This window comes from Bemisia tabaci, chromosome 1 (genome assembly GCF_918797505.1).
Source record: "Bemisia tabaci chromosome 1, PGI_BMITA_v3".
Lineage (NCBI taxonomy): Eukaryota > Metazoa > Arthropoda > Insecta > Hemiptera > Aleyrodidae > Bemisia > Bemisia tabaci.
In genome coordinates, this window is record NC_092793.1 from 13,835,672 (window position 1) to 13,856,021 (window position 20,350).

General features: G+C 40.6%; 2 protein-coding genes across 9 annotated transcripts in view; one reads left to right on the top strand and one right to left on the bottom strand.

The window, feature by feature from the left end:
• Positions 1 to 8,193, bottom strand: part of LOC109038690 (uncharacterized) — a 102,391-nt gene extending 94,198 nt beyond the window's left edge. The window contains exon 1 of the mRNA XM_072296562.1: positions 8,036 to 8,193. The gene's annotated coding sequence lies outside the window, so the exon portion shown is untranslated. The remainder of the gene's footprint in view (positions 1 to 8,035) is intronic.
• DNAlig3 (DNA ligase 3) overlaps positions 1 to 20,350 on the top strand; it is a 235,932-nt gene that overhangs the window by 119,341 nt on the left and 96,241 nt on the right. For all 8 annotated transcript variants that reach the window (XM_072296516.1, XM_072296512.1, XM_072296501.1 and 5 more), the window contains exons 4-6: positions 16,271 to 16,383; positions 17,439 to 17,650; positions 19,962 to 20,039. In XM_072296516.1, the coding sequence (XP_072152617.1) occupies positions 16,271 to 16,383; positions 17,439 to 17,650; positions 19,962 to 20,039 (403 nt within the window). The remainder of the gene's footprint in view (positions 1 to 16,270; positions 16,384 to 17,438; positions 17,651 to 19,961; positions 20,040 to 20,350) is intronic.

The following is a 20,350-nucleotide window of genomic DNA, read 5'->3' on the forward strand; positions in this document are numbered from 1 at the left end:
CGTATCCTCTCTAACTCGAGCCTATACCAGGCAAACTCTCTTGACACATAGCAATTCGTCCTCAATTAGTTTGATGACGGCAAATGAATCGTGGATCGGGTAACCTTGTAGATGATGGCTAAAACCGCAGGAGCCGTGATAAAGTGCAAAGCGTCCGTCCGTTAATTAAGCGACATTACATCAAGCTCTGACATCATCCAATTCTGAGAGGTCGCAACCTCTTGGCTAAATTTCGTGCTTGGTTAGTTTTGATCCCCATTTCGCGCTGAGCAGCGGACCGCTTCCGCGTACCCCTAAATAGAGAGGGAGATATCGTCTCTGGCGCAGTGAAATCCAAGGTTGTCATCAACACCAATACAAGGCGTAGAGAAAAAACCTCAGTGGTTGAGATCTCAGGTCAATATTCATAGCCGTTGCATACTTCGTGTTTTATCTCTTCTGCTCTTAGGGAAGTCCCAAACGGACCGCGTTAAGCAGAAAGGAACCATGCCACATCAGCTATTGCCAAATCGAGCGGGCAATTTAATTTTTTACAAGAGACCGTGTGTGCGGATTCCTTTGAAAATTACAAGGAATTTGCTTCCTACTATGCAGACAATTTACTGAAATTTGCACAAAAATCAGCACAGTCGTATTCATGTAAACAATTATATTGCTCAGTTAAATTTGGCAATATCTGGAGTTACTTAGTTCCTTTCTGCTTAACGCGGTCCAAATATGGTTTATATCGTGATTAACGAATGCTTGAGGACGACTTAAAGACGGCTTCATATTATAAAGGAGAATTTTTCTCGAGGAAAGTTCAACTGAAGGAAGAAAGTAGGAAAAGAAGGAACTTTTCCATACAAAATCAGATTTTCCCGTCTTACAAATACATCCTTGTTCGGAAAAATTAATGATTTTGTATGGAAAAGTTCGTTCTTTTCCCACTTTCTTCTTTTTAGGGGGGCAGCAAAAAGGGGCTAGAGTACCTACAAATACTGCAGTCCAAATTTTCATCCAATTTGACCCATAAAAATTGTATAAAAACAACAACAAAAAACATTTTCTCCGAACTTTAGAGGGCCTAGCTCCCATAGAGATGGTTTTTTTGAGGAATCTTAATCTTCAAGCGATGGAGAGATACGAGCTTCTGGGGGATCTCTGTCTACCATGACAGAATCCTCCGACAGGCGGGTGTCACAGACCGCTGCTGTGGTGCGCTGTAAAAGCGACCAATACATACATACTGAATTTTCAACTCCGAACTACCCTGCATGTTTTGCAAAGTCGGATTAAATCACGAGGTATCATATAAGGGTAATTGGTCAATTAACACCGGACAGAAATGAGTGTCAAACACCTGAGCTTCTACCATTGCGAGTTAATCGCATTAACGGCCTTCTCCTAAGTCGTTTGATTGATACGTCCAACAAGGGGTCAAAGACCGGCCAAAAGTGATCGTGCAGCTGTACACGCAATGTTTGTGCAATCCATTGAGCATTAATCTCGCTTAAATCAAGTTTTTGCGAGGGAGGCGAACAGCGGCGAAGCGTGAATGATCGATTCTCGATATTTTCCTATTTGAGGCTATGGTAAAGAATCGATTACTATGGTATTAGTTGCGAACGCCCTGTTTATCGATTCTTTTCCATGGTTTTGAATGGCAGATCAATCGATGTATCGCGAAGCGAGCCACGCCACTATAGCAAACATAGCATCGAATTATATAGAGACTCGGGGCCTGTGGCCGCTACGCCACCGCCAACCACTGAAAAAACACCACACGTAAAATATCATAGAACAACCGTGTTCAAGTTATTTAAGAAATGAATGGATTCAAAAGCCGACGGATGCACGCGGAAAAAAGCGTTTTTATCTCAGATTGCAACGTTATGCACCACTTAATCAATGTTTTCAATAAGCTACAAACTGTTTTTATGTAACGGTTCCGCGAGTTTTCTTAAATGATCTCAAATAAAACCATCGAAAATCTCGACGCGATATTTTCGCTCGTTCTACTTTCTTTTTACGAAACCAAGAAAACTTAAATATAAATACGAGTTTCTGAATCGTTACAATGATGATAAATATTTTCCCTTCAGTTATGGTAAAAACCAGAACCGAGAGTCAAGAATGATGACATGTAGTCCTAGTGGGAAAGTTAACGGAAAGCAGGAAAATCTCCACGATGCTATGAAGATTGCAGGCTCGCGTTGTACACTGTTTGAATATTGTGTCCATCGCACCACGAGTGGTGGATCTGACACCGAGGAATTACAAGGATTGACGCGCGCACCGTGCTATGCGAGCGATGCGTGAAGTTTTTCCTCAGTATAATACGCGCTTCACGCCAACTGACCGACTGCGCTGTGTTTGGCGCAATGCGAGAAGTATTCATGCAGTCTTGTAGGCGCTAACGTGCGCGTCAGGCCGACCGCACTGTTAGGCGCAATGCGTGAAGTATTTCTACAGGCTTGCAGGCGCTAATATGCGTTCAACGCCGGCCGCACTGGATATGGGTCGATTATTCGAACTCGCCTTGGAATAATCGCGGCATCGAATAATGGGGCTTAAAAGGCCAATATTGTGTTTCAACGCCGCGCCGTAGGAGCATTCCATCGTTACCTCGTTTCTCCTGATAAAATACTTTTTCCGAGAAAGGTTAGGGAAGTTCTCTATGTTCGCTTTTTTCGATTGAATTGATCATTCAACCAGGTACACTGAAAAAAAAGATCGTTAGCATTGGTAGATACTAGAAATAGTATAAAAATATATTTTATATAAAAGTGAGAAAATGTACCGCCTAATAAACACAAGTATTAGGTACAAATTCAGGCACCCTAATACATGATTCCTCGCCAGAATTTCTCGTAAAACACGATTCGCGCGCCAAAAACTACTGAAATCAACTCCTGGCTAAGCTATTGCAATTTTTATCGTACATTAGTTACGGGAAAATTGAATTGCCCGGTCACCAGAAAAACAATACCTTACGCGAGTCAAATCGCGCACTACAGCGGTTTTAGCAGACTACCCAATCCAGCAATGTTTCTTTCCCACCCTGTGTTGTTCAAAATGTGTAAAGCTTGCTATCGCTGAGCCAATGAGTCAAGATTGAGGTCGCCATATTTTATATTATTCTATGTTATTGATACTGTCATAGTTACATTTAGCCGTTGCGTTTAGTAAGCAATTTAACCCAAGTAAATTATTCATTCTTCCATGAGCGGAAAGTTTGAATTTTGTCATAATTTTTTTGTTTCCGTAGTATAAATCCTTCACCCATACGGCGATTTCCATGACGATAAACGCACCGGGCAGCCGAATTTTAAAACATTTTTATTGCTTCATCTGGTGCTTAAAGAACTGATTCCGCATGTTTTCAACTTTTCCTGACACAGGAAATAGTGTAAAAAAAGCTTAAGGAAATGTACCGCTTTGTGACGTCATCTGGCGGCATTTCCCATTTGAACACCTGTATTTCAGCAGAGCCGGTTATTTTGCCATGTCTTTTCCGATAATCGTTCAATTTAGAAACAAAGGATATTATCGCGCTCAGTTCTCTCACTTGTTTCATCTTAAACATAAACTTCACAAAATTTCTGACACCTGAAAATTCTTCATCGCAGAAATCAAAAGCTATCTGAATGGTCCTCGAGGTGCGTCTCGAATTTCTTACGCTAAACTGCAAGTGAATCTGAAGCGTTGTTACCTCTCGTCCATATCTCCTCGAATCAAAATTCCCGATAGCGAAACCAATTGAAATCCTAACCTCTTGAAAAATGAATATTTCATTCCAGAATCCGTCGCCGCTGAAATCGCCTCCTCGAATCTGTTATCACCGCGAGCACCACCAAACACGTCACAGGAATTTGTTCGCGTCCATCAATAATGTTGGCATCTGGATTCCGTCTCTTTTTTCTTTCGCGTTTCATCAGATCGATCGATGCAGTGGACCGATCCGATAGCCGCTATCCATCATGACGCCCATACCGCTCATTTCCTCGCTCCTTTGACGTTAGGACGCATCTCGATTTTCAAGTGAGCTTTGTTTTACATATAAATCTATGCTTTCAAGGGCTCATGCAGAAATCGAGATACACGTTTATGTTAGAGGAACGACGGTTTAACCGCAAGCATCGTGGAAAAACCCAGTCGAATAAGCGATTTTAATCATGTCGGCACCAATTCAATTGAGGTCTTCCTCCCAAGATGATGAACGACGCCCCGACAATTGCGTGGATTGGGGTTTTGAAAATAATTATTTATCGGAAGATGTCATTAAAAAACTATATCCAAGCTCCTACGCATCCGGTATAGTCTGAAACTTTCTCAACGTACTTAATCCGATTACACGGAGAGAACATTTCTTCAGAAGAATCGGACTCGGGGTTCCTAGTGACTGGGGAAGGAATTTAATCGTGACGCGCAGGACTGGCGGAGCCCTGAATTAATTTCAGAAAAAGCAGAGAGTGCGGAAGTCAAGAGCCATATTTGTATCCATTGTCTGCTCCGAGAACATTATTTTTCCAAATCTTTGTGTCTTTGAGTTTCTTACACGGGAAAAACAACTTAGTGCTGAGCCCTAGCCAGCTAATGAGGCCGTAATGCTGAGACCCACAGTCTGTAGGACTGGACTCTGAAGTTGTAGGGCTCAGCACGCTCCATTTGATCCAAACAGTTAGTAAAAGTTGTTTTTCCGTATAGAAGCTGAGGATTTAGCCTGAATATGGAAAAAAATTAACAATTCAGATCTAAATGCATGTCAAGTTTAAGTTTCTCCCAAGAAATTTCGGGGATGATTGTAGAAAATCCCAGGATTTCATGCAAAAATTTGCGTCTGAAACAGGGGTAATGAGAAAATTCCAGATTTTTGGACGCCGCATGTGTCTTGCAGATAAACACATATGAACAGAAAATCCGCGAGAAAAACAATAGAAACGTACAAATCTTGGCCCCTTCTGTACTATAAGCTCTCAAGCCTCCTAAATTTTCATTTCCCGAAATTTTATTAGATCTCAAACTAATGTGTGAAATTAACCCTTCAAAAACCAATTTTATAAAATTTCATTAGATTTTCCGTCTCCGGCAGTAGTACGATTTGACACCACGCGTCACCTCCGCCAGTTTCTAGAACTGTCTCTGCAACGCATTACCGAAAGTTAGGCTTTTATTATTATTCTTAGTTCGCTCGTTATCTAAGGCTCACGACCTTTCGTTTAGCAGCAGTCTAGATATTTTGGGCTGTTACTTTGGTGTCACCATGCCGCTTATGTTCATCTAGCAAGCGATAAGTGCTGATAATTTTTCCCGCTGGCGTCTAACAATTCGTTGCTTGACCGACATAAGAGCTTAACTACTTTTGAAGATGAATTGGGGGAAGCATTGAGTTATAGGGACGACAGGGTTCATCTCGAAGTGTAGTTATGTCCTTTTGCCAGGAGGTCGACGAATTTTGTCTCGTCAATATTCCCGTTTCATAATCAATCGTCCGCCTTGATAAGCAACTTTGGACATGTCGTAGCTTCTATGACGTGAGGGTGTAATTGCAATGTAACATGAGCCCTCCCGTCCATAATAACTCCTTGATTCTAGGGAGTTGAGTCGAAATGGAGTTAGATGCTTACTTCGGAGAAGCAGTGCATTATAAGCGGCATGCCAAGGATGCTAATCTTGCCTACTCTTACGTTATGACCGAATCGATTTCTATCATATGATGTAACATGATACAGTTCGATTCGTATCGATGTATCAACAATTCAACTTCACGGTAGGTTACTAGACAAAGTGCGAGAGGTTTCAGAAACCAACTTCCAGACGAGATATCAACATACCTTTTTTCAACGATCAAATAGTGCACGAATCATGCAAATTTCGTTGCTAGTATCTTAACCATTCAGCTAATGTTAAAACTACAAATCCTTATAATAGACCACTAGACAAGGCACAGATTCAAGCATTCTGATACATGTTTCTTAACCAGAATTTTACGCAGAACGCGATTCGCGCAACGAAAATTACTGAAACTAACTCCTAACAAAGATATTGATCTTTTTATTTCACATTGGTTACGCGGATTTTGAACTGCCCGCTCACAAGAAACTCAAAGCTCTACGTGAGTCAAATCGCGCACTATAACAGTTTCAGCAAGCCTCTGAAACGAGCACTGTTCATTTCCCACCATGTGTTGTTCAGGTTATAAGCAATTTGCTATAGCTGAGCCAAAGCGTCAAGAGGTCGCCAGATTTTTATATCGTAGAGACTGTCATGTTAACGTTTAGCGCGCGATGTGAATCACGCAGAGCATTGAGTTTTCATGAGCGGGTGGTTTTAATTCACGCATCAAGAATCATTAATAAATATCTTCGTAAGGAGTTGATTTCGGTAATTTTCGTTGTGCGTATCGTGTTTTACGTAAAATTTTGGTTGAAAAACATGTATCTTAATGCTAAAACTCGTACCTTGTCTAGTGGTCCATTAAATGGATTAGCCAGGGCAGCACCCTGGGCTCCGGCCTCATGGGCCCTTCCCATTTATGGAACAGTTTTTTTCCTCTATCACCATTTTCAATTTTTTTGTAAGAAAGTGATAAAATATCGCGTTCTCACTTGCGCTAATTTAATTTTATAGGACGCGTTTCGGGGTCGAATTATCAGGAATTACCACGTATTCCACAGCGTCATTTTGGATCGAACATGTATCGAAAAAGTTACCGAAGCTCGGCGCACACCGGGCTCGGAACTCGTCGAGCAGAACATGGCGCCAGCTGACTCTATGTACTCTATGGTTTTTCAAGATAGATTTTTCATTCTCATGAGCACTACATAGCAATTTATAGTGAAATCGATAGGAATTTTCTCATTTTCAGCTTTTTCAATTCTTTTTTTATTTTTTATTTTTAATTGGAGTGATCCGATCACTCCAATTCAGTCACTGTGATCGGCAATCCACTTGATAAGTGTTCAGCACAATTTATGGTGAGAGTATTTTTCCAAAGTAAATCCTAAACTTTTTGTTTGATGTTATGTTCTATTGGTTTGAATCAAACGATACATCGAATCACCATCGAATATGATTCATAACATATTTTTTTCGTATATAATCAAGTAATTAGAGATGCGATAACTTCTAGTCGCAATCAAGAAGTCATCTGTTGGTGTTATCGGTGTCCATCTGTCCGTGTTAACAACTTTTATTGTTTTTTAGAGTCAAAGATATCTCATGGCTCCCCCTTCCCTAATTATTCGGCAAATAATATTTTCATTGCCGTCAATGTCCCGTGCGGATCGCGGCTTGTCTAGTTTCCTCTGCCAGCTGTGTTTGGTGTCTTATCTCGACCCCGTCCACCCTACGACCTCCAGATTTTCTCCGGTCGCTCTTTTCTGCAGCCGGCTTAAGTTTTGATTTCATCCTCCATCAGATTTCCCCAGTTTTAGCGTCGATCGCCTTATTTTTGCCTTCTCAAGCTTCATTTCTGCTCAAGTTTTCATTTTTATTATCTGTTAACGATTCCATCTAGCTTTATCGTTTTTTCTCGCCTTTATCTCTTCTTACTGGAAAAACGAATATTAACTTCCGTGGTTTTTTTTCCGTATCTATGTATTCGCCCTTTTTTCACCTCTGCACTGAGAAAAATGTCTCGTTGGATCAACAGAAATGCTTGCGAAATATGTCGTGTCAGTAATCTCTGGTTGGAACAATAAGAAATCTCGCTGTTTTAAAAAGTATTTCCATTTCAAAGAGACGGCTGGTCATATTACAAATATATACAGTTGATTTAACGAAGGGTTCTGTCGCGGCATTACACGTTTAACAGGCACATTTTTCTCAGTGTATTTTTCGTTGACTAAATTGCTGTGCGGGTATGAAATCCGTAATTTTTCAGTCGGAAAACAACAGCATAACAAGTACTCGTCGATTGAAGAACCCAGATGATCTACTGCAAAATTTACCGAACGAGAAAAAGTGAAGAGATCATAGAAAAATAAGGAAGTCTTTTCCACAATCGATGATTCCCTCAAATTAATCTCAATTGAAATTAAATGCAGCTTACCCGTGTTACACCTTGCCTAATCTCTTCCGGTGTTTTATCAAACTGGTGCATTGCTGATTCAAAAATGCAACGTGGAAGAAGCTATAGTGTGTCCACACTACGCGGTGAATAACGTCAACCACCACGTCTCCTAGTCGTAATTATAATACTATATTATATTAGTATTGAATGCAGGAACTTGTCCATAATTTCGACATAACTTTGAGTATTTACACACTGGAGCCATCCTGAGACTAACAAGATTCTGTAACACGTCAAATAAATGTTATGCGGCTATTTTCCAAAATTTAAACCATTCCATCGGCAGGAGAGGACATTTCGTAAGAGGACAAGGTGTGTGTGTGAAGTGCGACTGTTGCGAGTGTAATCTGTTCTCGCATTACCCCAGGTCAGTTTATCTATTGACCTAGTTTATAGCCTCTCAATGCTTCGGAATTGTGCGTTTCCGCATGCACTAATGATCGATTGGAATGGAGCAGTAGACAAAGTGAGAATAGAGAAACTATGCACAACGCATCCTCATCAAAACGTCGTGTAGAACTTGTTGATCATAAAGAAATTTCCAAAATCCACTCATGAAGAGAAGATTTGGTGTTGGAATTCGCAACAGAATCGGTCTATTGCAACCTCATAACCCCCTCCCCCCCCCTCCAAAAAAAAGAGGAAAGGAGCAAGAAACATTCTGCTGTGATTCAACCCGAAATGTTCTAAAATTTCAAGTGGAAATATTCATAACTTCGGCAAAAATGATCGGAAGGAATTTTGCAAATTTGAATTTTCATACGGCTTTCTTCCCTAGCACAGTTGTATACGCTGGGCGTTTGACTGGGCGTTTAACGATATCGTCAAACGCCCTCCTCCTATCAAGAGCCCCTTCCCCCCGTTTTTCGGTGCAGGGTATCTACCGTTGTCCTCAGAAGTCCCCGATTCTCCCCGATTCTGGAAAAGTGTCCCCGAATGTCCCCGATTTTCATGTCCAGGTCCCCAAAAAGTGACAAGAATCTTCCGCTGAAAATTTCAAATTTTCACGGTGTAACGGTTGCGCGCCAGGCGGCAGAAATTCGAACCCCCGCTGGCGTCCTCCGGCGGGAACGGTCCGAAACTTGGGGAGCTCGATGTCGAATTTATCTATATTTCATTTTATGTCGCTTTCTCCTGCGGCTCTTCTCTCGTCTATCTTGGTAAAAATGTCCCCAATTTTCATGAAAAAAGTCCCCGAAAGTTCTCAACTGTCCCCGATTTTGGTTTTTTCCAGCCGGTAGACACCCTGATACCTCTTCTCTCTCTATTTACTAAGGACTTAGGACCGGATACTATTGCCTGAAGGAAGCACAAATCTAGAGAGCTGTACGGTGGAGTAGAGGTGTCGCAGGCAAATAGTAAAATCAGGCATTTTGTCAAATGTCTAGGCAAATAGTCAAATATTCTAATTTAATTGGATTGAAATTCCGATTCTTTTCCTAATTTCAGACAAAATAATTCATTGCTCCTGCAAGAAAAAATTCTCAATTTCAGCGCCCACAATAGTATTTTAAACAATTTTTAGCTCCTGAGGCGATACTGATCTTGAAATTTTCAGCATGTCGTAAAATACAGAATTTTCGGAATTTCAACGTTTAAAAATATGAGAAGCAATTGAAGAGGAAGAGACAGAAAGAGTTCGTAGGCTTGATGAGTTATTTTCCCAAAAATAGAGAAAAATCGTGAGCTTTTCGCCATAAATTCACAAAATTTTGTAGACCGTCAAAATTTGACTATCTGCCTAGGCATTTGACAAAATGCCTGATTTCACTATTTGCCTGCGACAGAGGGAAACCGATTCGGAGCCGTTGGAGCTAATTTGGACTAGTCGGGCTCGCGCCAATATCTGGAGGATGTTCGGTCGTAGAGATCAAAGACGTGGGCCGTGACGTCACATTGCAATATGCAGTTTGTTTGCCTCCACGTCCACCTGCTGCGTAGCCCGCGCTTCTCGCGAATCGGAAATCATCTTAATGCACCGCATTCCACCGGCCCATCTCGACAAATCGTCGTTTCCTGCACGAGGGAACGTAACTCCATTCCAAGGTTGCCAAATCGACTCGAACAATTGATTTCTTTTACAAAAATGCACGTAAGCGATTTTCATCCAAAATTGGCCTGTTTTTTGCTTAAAATCTCGAGAAAAATCAGGGAATTTTTCAGTCAGAAATGCCCAAGATTCTCTTGATTAATTGGCAATTTGCGAGGGGAAATTTGGCAACATTGAAATGGAGTTACGTTCTTTCGTCCAGGAGACGACGAAATGCTGCGTCGTCATGCTCCTGTTTTTGTAGCCTCTCCCCTCCCACACCCATCGATTACCAGGCTCAACTCTCAAATGAACGCATTTATGCTAAGTGGAACTATGTGCAAGTGGAAAGATGCGGTATGCTCGTTAGTTGAGGGCCATAAGAATGAATGGGAATTTAAAAGCGCAAGTGACGTCAGCGGTGACGACCGGGCTCGATGCCGAACGACGGGAGCGACAACGTCTTGGTCGTCAGTCTTTAACTCATGCCTCATCCGCAAGGCTCTTGTCACATGCCCACGGCTCACGAGTTAGCGCTCGATTCCTTTTGATTTAATTGAAAATCCCGCTTTTCCATTTTCTCAAAAAGAACATTATCCACTTTTACATTGTTTCTTAGTTGGTCTGGTATGGACATGTGCGAAGGATGGCAGACGACCGGTTGCCCAAGCAGGTCTTCGATTGGGTTCCTCCCGGAAGGCGACGGCGTGGACGTCCTGTGAAAGGTTGGCGACAAGGGGTGGAAGAGGAGATCAGAAGGTGCCAATTGCCTGATGATCTCTGGGAGGACAGGGGGCAATGGCGATTGGGCGTCGCAGAGCGCGAGGCGGCGCTATAAAAGCGACTTTATGTATGTACATTGTTTCTTATCCAGCCTCCACGAGCACACCCCCATCTTTCCACCTCCGTATAGTTCCATCTGGTCGTATTTATGCTAAATGGAACTATGTGGAAGCGGGAAGATGGGGCGTGCTCGTTAGTGCTCGGGCCATAAAAATAAATGGGGATCTTAACGCGCCAGTGACGTCAGCGACAACGAAGCCGTCTCCGTTTTCGTACTCGCTCGTCTTTAACTCATGAGCCCTGTCCACAAGGCTCTTGTCGCATGTCCACGGCTCACGAGTTAACGCTCAATTTCTTTTGATTCAATGTCAAATTCCGCTTTTCGATTCTCTCAAAAGGAACTGTATCCACTTTTACATTGTTTCTTATCCAGCTCACGACGAACACACCCCATCTTTCCACTTGCACATTGTTCCATTTAGCATAAATACTTCCAACTGATCCGTGTACCTGCACCAAGCATCAAGATAGGACATGTTTATGCTAAAAGGAACCGAAGACGAATGGGAAAGAAGGAATAAGAATGAATGAGAACTATAAAGCGCCGCGCCGGTGACGTCAGCGTCGGGACCAGTACCGGGGATGGCGAGATCGACGCTGACTACCTTTAACTCATGAGCCCTGTCCACAACGCTCTTGTCACATGCCCACGGCTCATGAGTTAGCGTATTTTGCCCTTTAGTTTTCTTTTTTTATTTTATGTCAAACCTCACTTTTCCATTCTCCCGAAAGGAATCACACTCACCTTAACATTGGTTTTTATACGCAGCTCAAACGAGCTCAACCCATCATTTCCACCCAAATGTAGTTCCTTATAGCATGAATACTTCCAAAACATGTTTTTCTTAACGTCGGATACAGCGAAAACATTGAAAATTCTCAATTCAAACCATAAGTAAGAAATAACTTAATTTTCGATAATTCAAACTCCTAGCTGGGCAAAAAACTACAGAAACAAATCGGATGCTAGTTTGCTTTGAAATGAAGTAATTTCTTCATTATGCCGGACACTTCTCGGTGCGGAAGGTACTTTTTCAGGAACTCATTTCGAGCCATTTGTTGAAGGATGATTTTGAATTCCTTTGCGGACAACCTGGATTTATTTCGCAGAAAACGCTCAATTAAAGCCGTTTTAAAGCCGTAATAAACCGTTTTTTTTTTTGAGCGGTATAAAAGCTGCGGTCAATCCATCACGAACCGGAGTTTCTGCGAATGAGCTAAACGCGAGGAGGGCCCGCGGGGGCGGGAGAGGTGGGTGGACAGCCCATGATTACTGCCCTCGGTCTCCGATCTACAAAGATTCGTGTCGGCCCTACGTTCTAGTCTCATCTGTCGCTGACGCCCGCGTATCCACAAATCATGATGCGATCCTTCCGCGTTTGAACGTTTAACAATCGTTTTTCCTATGCTTCGCCGCACAGTGGCATTCCACTTCGCTATTACGATGGAAGAGGTCGCACACGAAATCGAATCAGTGAGAACGAAAACACACCAACTCGGAAAGATGAAAATTATCAAGACACACACAAAACTGCACAGTAGGTAAAGAAGTTAGTCCAAGAAGAAGATTTTTGGTTTCGAAGGACAAGCACTGAAGGCTTCTTTAAAGGTCCAAGCTGGAACAGATGCGCTAACTTCAATGACCATTGTGAGAATTGACTGTCTTTAATGAAAATGAAGCATTTTCGAGTTACAGAGATGGTGTGTTTTCGTTCTCACTGTTTCAATTGTGGACAATAACTGCTAATGTTCAAGTTTGTTTCCTCAAATTTCAAATTCCAAGGAGTATTCGGTAGGCATTTTTTACAAAAAACAATGCAATGAAACCACTTGTAAAACCTCAAATTTGTTTTCAACGGAGTCATAAGCATTTAAAGTTTCCTCATTGTGACCAACCTTTTGCATTGATTCAAGCCACTGTGCGCCGATGACGCCAGGAAGGCAGGCGGTTCCTAGCCTCTGTATCCGAAACTTCGCGAGCTTTTACGTTCAGCTCGGTTATAGAAAAACAAAGAAAAGAAAAAAATAAATCCTGAAAAAAGTAGATGAGCAGGGTATATCTGGTTGTAACCCATACCCCCCCCCCCCCCCCCAATCATCATTCAGATCCATGTTAAGGCCAGTATTAGACCCAGTAAGAGAATCACGGCATAGGCTTTTGAATTTCAACATCGATGGATGAATTCGGGCACGAACTCAATAGTACAATATTTTTTCCAACTTATTTCTGCATCGGGTATAAGTCATTAATTTTTTAATATTTTTTCTCCAGAAAATTAGAATATAGAGTCACTAACCAACATGCTCACGCCGATCTTAGCTTCCATTTTAATCTTTAAAAAAAACCTTGGTAACAGAAGTAAACGCGGGCTCATGCCAGCCTGGCCTGATACAACGCATTGGACGATACAACTATTCCAGCTCCGGTGTAAGCAATGGTTGCGTCACGACAAATTGAAGGCGATTTGGCCGCGTCGTCGTCGCTCGGTCCCATAGCATAGCAGAGGAGGAGAGGCGGTTCATGATAATTTAAAATCTCTGCTTCTTTTTCATTATTTAAACGCTAATCATAATTGAAAGTTAAATATTCTGCGCGAGGCGCTGATAAAAATGCCCTCGTATCTTTTGCCAAGCTTGCCAAAAAATAAACGCAAGTCACATCAATTTTTTTCTTTTTTCGTGCAACTGTTGCGCCAGTGCTAGGGAGAACGGTTCTGCAAAGACATGACCTTAAAAAGCGGAGGATGGCAGAGTTAATGGAGGGTTAAGTGTATAAATAAGCCCGAAAACAAGTGAATCTTATCGCGGACAATGCGTCTAATCAGACGGTTTGTTGGCATAATCCGATAATAAAATTGAGAGGTCAGGCGTTTTTTTTTTCAGCCCGACTGAAAGTGTCCGCTCGATTGAAAACAAAGAAAAAAGGAAGATAGTAAAATATAAAGCGCAATAACCCAGTCATGGCAGGAAACGGTAACTGCAGGCTAGTCAAGGTTGCCAGATTTATAGGTCATTTCATGAAATTGTGTTTGCCGAGTAAAATTTCCGAGGCTGGATTTTCATTGATGCTGTGGAGGTTAATGAAATAAGTTCAAGTAAGTTTCCCAAAATTTGTAAATGGCCTTTTGAACTTGAGTTGATTATCTGGCTTTCATTTGTCATATCTGAGGGGCTCGGAGGACAAAACGCTTAAGTGCCGTTTTTGAAAAATGAGAATCATGAATGAAAATATTAATGATTATAATTAAAACTAGTCCAAATGTATGTTCTGTGAGAAATTCACTCCCACGTTACAATGTTTAAGCATCAAAAAGTCAGTTCGAACTTTCTTTTCGCCTTAAGCATCCCTTCCCTTTCGACACTACAAACACGTATTTCTCGAAACAGCAAAAACTGTACTTATGCGCCTTTTCCTCCAAGCCCCTCATTTCATATTTGAACAGTATTAATCAGAAGTAGTCTGATTACCCCGGGTGTTTGTCCAATTTCCTCTCAGATTTTTTTCTTCTTTTCTATAAAACTGAGTCCTGGAGTAAGTAAATTCTTCATACTGGGATTTTGCGAAAAGTTTCAGTTCGCCATGTTGCATAGTTCTCCTGTAAAATGATAAAAAATGGAGAAAATTAGGCAACGTAAAATGCGGTTAGGATAATTCTGGTTGAAACTGCCCGTTTGAAGTTTTGAAAAAAAATTAATCGATAAAAAGTTGCAGAAGGAAAGCAACGCTTACATTGCTTATGTAGCCAGGACGGGATTTCTGAAAGACTCTTGTTCCGCTTGCGTTTGAGATCACTTTATCAGTTTCCCACGATGCAGCGCCACGCGGGTCAAGGCCCACTGGCCCACGCGATGTTTGCGTCGACTTCATCTTTCAGCCGATCTTTACAAAAACAGCGCATGCGCTTTTCAATGCTGCTCGGATATTAAACCTGCAGAAACAGAGTGTACCTCAAGTATGAATAATGCTGAAGTGTTATCTCGGTGAGCAGTAACGCCTAAATTTTTGACATCGAGTCTCTCTTTTGCTTTTTATCTAGTTCAAATGAACTTATTGATTGAGCTAAAGCAGCAAATTTCTTCTGTTTAAAAAAAAAAAAAAAAAAAAAAAAAAAAAAAAAAAAACAGCATCGGTAAAAAATTATTAAGTGCGCAAAAATTTACGTCATCTCAGACACAACCGCTTGCACAGTATTCTGCGAGAGGGCTGTTTCATGCAAAATGACACCCTTTTTTGCTACTTTCTAACCCTTAGATGTGTTTCTTTTGAGTAAGTTGTGCAGATGAAGAATTTGAATTGCCTCATAATTGTAACGAAACGAACCTAAACAAGAAACAGGGAAAATGTGGGGGGGGGGGGGAGGGAGTCGGCCCATGTCATAACCCCTCCAGTCCATTTACTTTTTGTGGTCATCCGTTTTGAATTACGTTTTCTTCTTCTTTTATTTTTTCGTTTACATGCATTTAAAAGACTCCCGTTAAGCACATTGCCTTAGAATAAAGAGATAATCAATTTTTTTTCACTTTGGCTCAAATTTAATTCCCCCCAAAAGTGGAATAAGGCAATATTTCTTTTTAGTTTACAATTGAGTCTCAACATTGAATTATCTAAAGCCCGGCTTGAGACTAAAATTCCGTAGGCTGATTATATCACTCAAAGGAGCTCTCAATTGTCATTGATCGTTGTACACGTGTACTTGAACTCGAAAAGGAGGCGAGGTCGCGGGAGTTCCTCGTAGCGCCTTCAACTTGATGCACGGCCATCCACAACACTGCAACTCCGCGCACGCTCTTCAAAGCCCGGCATGACGCATGGGTACGTCACTTGGACGTCAGTTTACCTTTTCCAACTTAGAGGCGTGTTTTCCACGTTTCCGCATTGAGTTTATCGTGTTTAACCTCTACGATTTTCCTCGCCCTCTTTCCTCTCTTCTCTCTTCATCCGTGTTTTTCCTCCTTCTTTTCCTTCCTCTGAAATCCATCCAGTTTCTTCCAAGTTTAGTATTGATAAAAAAATGGTTACTCAGTATCTGAAACATGTACGAAGCAGGGATACTTAAGTGTAGTGCTATAGCTTCTAATTCCGAGACTTTTATTTTTTTCTTCCTCTTTGTTCAGATAAATATTGGTCTCAATTTGTTCAAGTTTTTCCGGAGTCTACTCGGAAGAATTGACCGGTTATAATCAAAATTAGCCTGTGTACACATCAGACGTTGTCTAATTTTTTTAATCTTTCTATTTCTTTCACAGAAAATCAAGTAACATTTTAACTTTACAATTTGTAGAGCAACATGTTGCCAAAACTTAAACTATTATCACTTATTTGATCGTTTGTTTATTTACAGGTGGGTTCAAAGGTGATCTGCTCCTTTGGTGTCGCTTGCTACTACCTGGTGTTGGTACAGTTAAAAGGGTCTACAACCTACAGTCGAAACAACTTATTAAATTATTCAGTCGTGTAAGTTATCAGTGGTAGCACTAGTGGCCGTGTAATTCATGCATTTTACTGCTTTTCTTAGAATTTAGACAAAAATAGTCAATCTAAATATGAAAAACCATGGATTGATTGCGGTGCATGGTAATTATTCTTAGAGCATTAGCTTGCAATCAGGGTTCATTTGATGTTGTGAGGGATACTTATAGGATCAGAACAAGGATTAAGCTTTAGCTTAAAGACATATTCTGTACAGCTCAAAGATTATACACATGAAATTGACTAGTCCCAACCTGTGTTGGTTGCTCATAGTTAGTGCCACAGTAAACAGCATCTCCTACAGGAAGGAGGATGCTGGAATAATCTTTTCTCATCTGTCATCATGAGAATATTAGTTCTATGTTGAATTTAATACACAATAGCAGAATTGTCATTTCTTGGAATAACTTATAATTTCTTCCTTTAAATTATGTATATTTGTCATCTGACAAGAGTAAAACCCGGAAAATGCGGCCAGAACACCGTAAGTAACAGGATGGTATAACATTGCCGTGGGAAAAATCAAAGTCGAAGATATCCGAAACTTACCGATCGGTACAGATCTCTTGACGTGACCCCAGCATAGTATACTCCTAGGCATCAGTTTAAGGTGAACAAACAACCCCCCCCCCCCTCACCCCAATAGTTTAGCAATAAATCTCACGGGTGTTGATTTTGTGAATCTAATTTTAATATTTGGATTTTTTTTACTTTGATTTCCCTGCAGAAATGTGTAGACCCAGCCCTGTTTCATCATTCTATTATTTGTTATCCATATGACATGTTTAATAGACCAAAGTGGATACTCATACCTACTGAGTTGCTGCATTTGGAACTTAGATTTTTTTCAAATGCAAGTTAGTCATTATTTCATTGTTAGCTGAAAAGTCTTATCCAGGCATAAAAATATATCCCAGAAGTATCAGATTTCTCCTCCTTTTTTTTAAAATTTTCAACAATAGACTAGGCAAAAAAGGAAAACTTAGGGTTTTCAGATTGCATGAATGTTTAAAATTTAAAATCCGTTTATTTTTGTGTAGCTTTTTGGTGCGGACCAAGATGAAATGTTGGAAGACTTGGAGCAGGGCGACATCGCTGAAACTATCAAAATTTTTTTTGACAGGAGTCAAAAGCTAAAGCCCGCTAAAAAGAGCCTATTAACCCTTCAGGACGTTGACAATTTCCTGGAGCGTCTCACAATGTTGACAAAAGAAGAGGATCAAATGGCGCACTTTAAACAAATTGCTGTCAAGTAAGCATCTCATCAATATTCTCTCACATAATTTATGCTTCCCATCCTCACACTGTTTTTTGAAGTTGTAATCCAGCAGGAAGTAGCTAGCTCAAATTATTGGAACCAGTGGATTGGCGTGCTTTATACATCGATACATCGATTGACCTGCTATTTAAACCTATGGAAAAGGATAGATGAGCAGGGTGTTCGCTACAGGCATCATAATAATCGATTCTTTACGATAGCTTCAAATATGGAAATATCGAGAAATCGATCATTCATGCTCCACCACTGGGTGAAACTAATTTTCCATTTGCCCCTGAGGTTAGTACCTAAAATACAATAAATGTTCAGGTAGAAGGCAAAAAGACAACTTCTCCATTATTTTTTCATCCCTTTTCAAGAAATGAAACTTAAGATTTATTTTTCATGTAAGACTGACATAGAATTATCTTGCTGATTTTTTTTGTGGTCGACATTACATGCCATTGCGTGTAAACTTAAGATATAAATAATCTGCATTTCCCCCCCTTTTTTACGTAAGAAAATGGGCATGAATACCTAGTAAAATGTATTTAGTCGAGTTAAGGATCAATATTAGCTGTAAATTTATTTTTCCTTGCAAATTCCTTGTGTTAAACTTTCTGAAGAGGTTGAGCTCCTTTTATGGAAGCATTATTTTGGCATTCTTAATCCCAAAATACACAAGCCGATTAAAATTGACTCGAGGCATGTTAAAGAAACGCACCTTGCTAAGTGATGGGGCCCATGGGGCCGGTACATAGAGCTTTAGATGCAGCTTTCCAAATAAATCGTAATAAAAAAATCAGACACCATATTGAAAAGACTAAAAAAGTCGAATGTCAATGCAGTCGAATTTAGGAGAAACGTAATCGGGCCCCGTCTCATAACTTTTCTCCGGAATCCGAGCATGACCTCACCAGCAGCATAGAGCGGATCGTTGCGAGCTCACGCCTCGCGCCATGGCGCCTTCAATTTTGCAGATGCAACACGGACATCCATCGAGTACGAATAGTTGTATCTCTGCGCCGTCATCAACGCACGTCCTTGCTGTCGCGCTACTCCCATGTTGTGTTGGACCCATTTGTCTTATTTTTAGTGGTGCTTCAAGGGCTACGTAAGCAACACAACTGAAGATGGGAAAGGCGTAATCAGGCCTCGTTTTTTAACTTCTCTCTCGAATTCGAGCGTCACCACGTCACCTCATTATTCTGCCATGCTAAGGAAAAAAGCCGGATGAACTTACAAGCGTTGCCAAATTTCCTTTGACAAAACACAAATTTACCGGGAAACACATGAATGTTTTTATTCCAATTTTTCAGATAATTTCGTTCGCAATTTCACCTAAAGTTCCTGAAAATTTCAAGGAAAAATATTCATATCTTGCCTCAAAAATAAGCATATTATCGAAAGAAATTTTGCAACTCTCGAATGTTCATACGGAGTTCTACCTTATTATAGCACGGCAGTATTGGCGTAAGGCGGACCATTGCGAGTTCACGCCATTAATTTTGCAGATGTCCGTTTTTCTATGTCTTTTACCCTCCTACAGCTATAAATTCGGTACCTAACCTCTTATAACTTAATTTAATAACACACACACTAGTCTAAAGTTGGCTGCAGAGTGCAGGTGCTTGACACAAAGTCATTTAACAACAGGAAAGAAAAAATTGCAGATGCGAAACGGACGTCTATCAAGCATGAGTAGTTGCATCACTGCACCCTCATCAAAAAAGGCGTTGAAGTGTTTCTCATTTTTTAAGTGTGTCAAAAGTTAGGGTTAATTTTATCAAAATATGCCATGATGTGTTCAAATCAATGATCATGTTGAAGAAAGAAGAGTGGATGTCACCCAAGCGCTCAAAAGAGCGCACGTCTGAAAATTGGAATTTTAGCAAGAGTCATGTTATGTTACGGAATTTTATTTTGATTACTACCCCTAGAAATCCCAATTGGGTTAAACCCGAATATCAAAATTGACCCAACTATCTCTTCCGGTGGGGGGAGTGTTACATATGGAGGATGAGAAGAGGGGTGAAAAAAGTGCCAGTATGTTACCAAAAAGATGAAAATTTCAAAACAAGTATTTCTAACCTTCAAAATTTCAGAAATAACACAGATAACATTCCAAAATCAATGTATTTAAATATGGGTCAATTTGAGACTTGACTTATGAAAAAAGTCTTGGGTATCTACAGGTTAAGAAAGATGTCAGAAGATTTAAATGTTACATGATCGGAGATAAAAAGCTTTATGAAGGTATCAAAACATCACCATTCTTTTTAATAATGCTGCTCTTTAATTTCAGGTGTACCTCTAATGATTTAAAAATGGTCATCCGACTGATAAAAGGAGATTTACGAATAAACGCTGGAGCCAAACCTATGTAAGTACTCATCGGTGTGTTTCAATTGCACACATCATCCTTGATGTAGGAAGACGCACATGTCTGACTTGTGTAAATTTCAAGGGGGGAAAAAAAACCTTGTAAACCTATAAGTTTTTGAAGTTTTTAACAGCAACATTAGCCATAACGAGAGGACTCAAATAAGAACTTCAGTATTTTTGGGCCGATTATAAATAACTTGATTTTAGTTAAAATCTTTGTGCTCCTCGGAAACTCATCTGTTTCTTTTATTTTGTGTGGAAGCCTCGAGTTTCAATTTTAAATTTCCTTTTCTTATCTCAAAGTCTGAG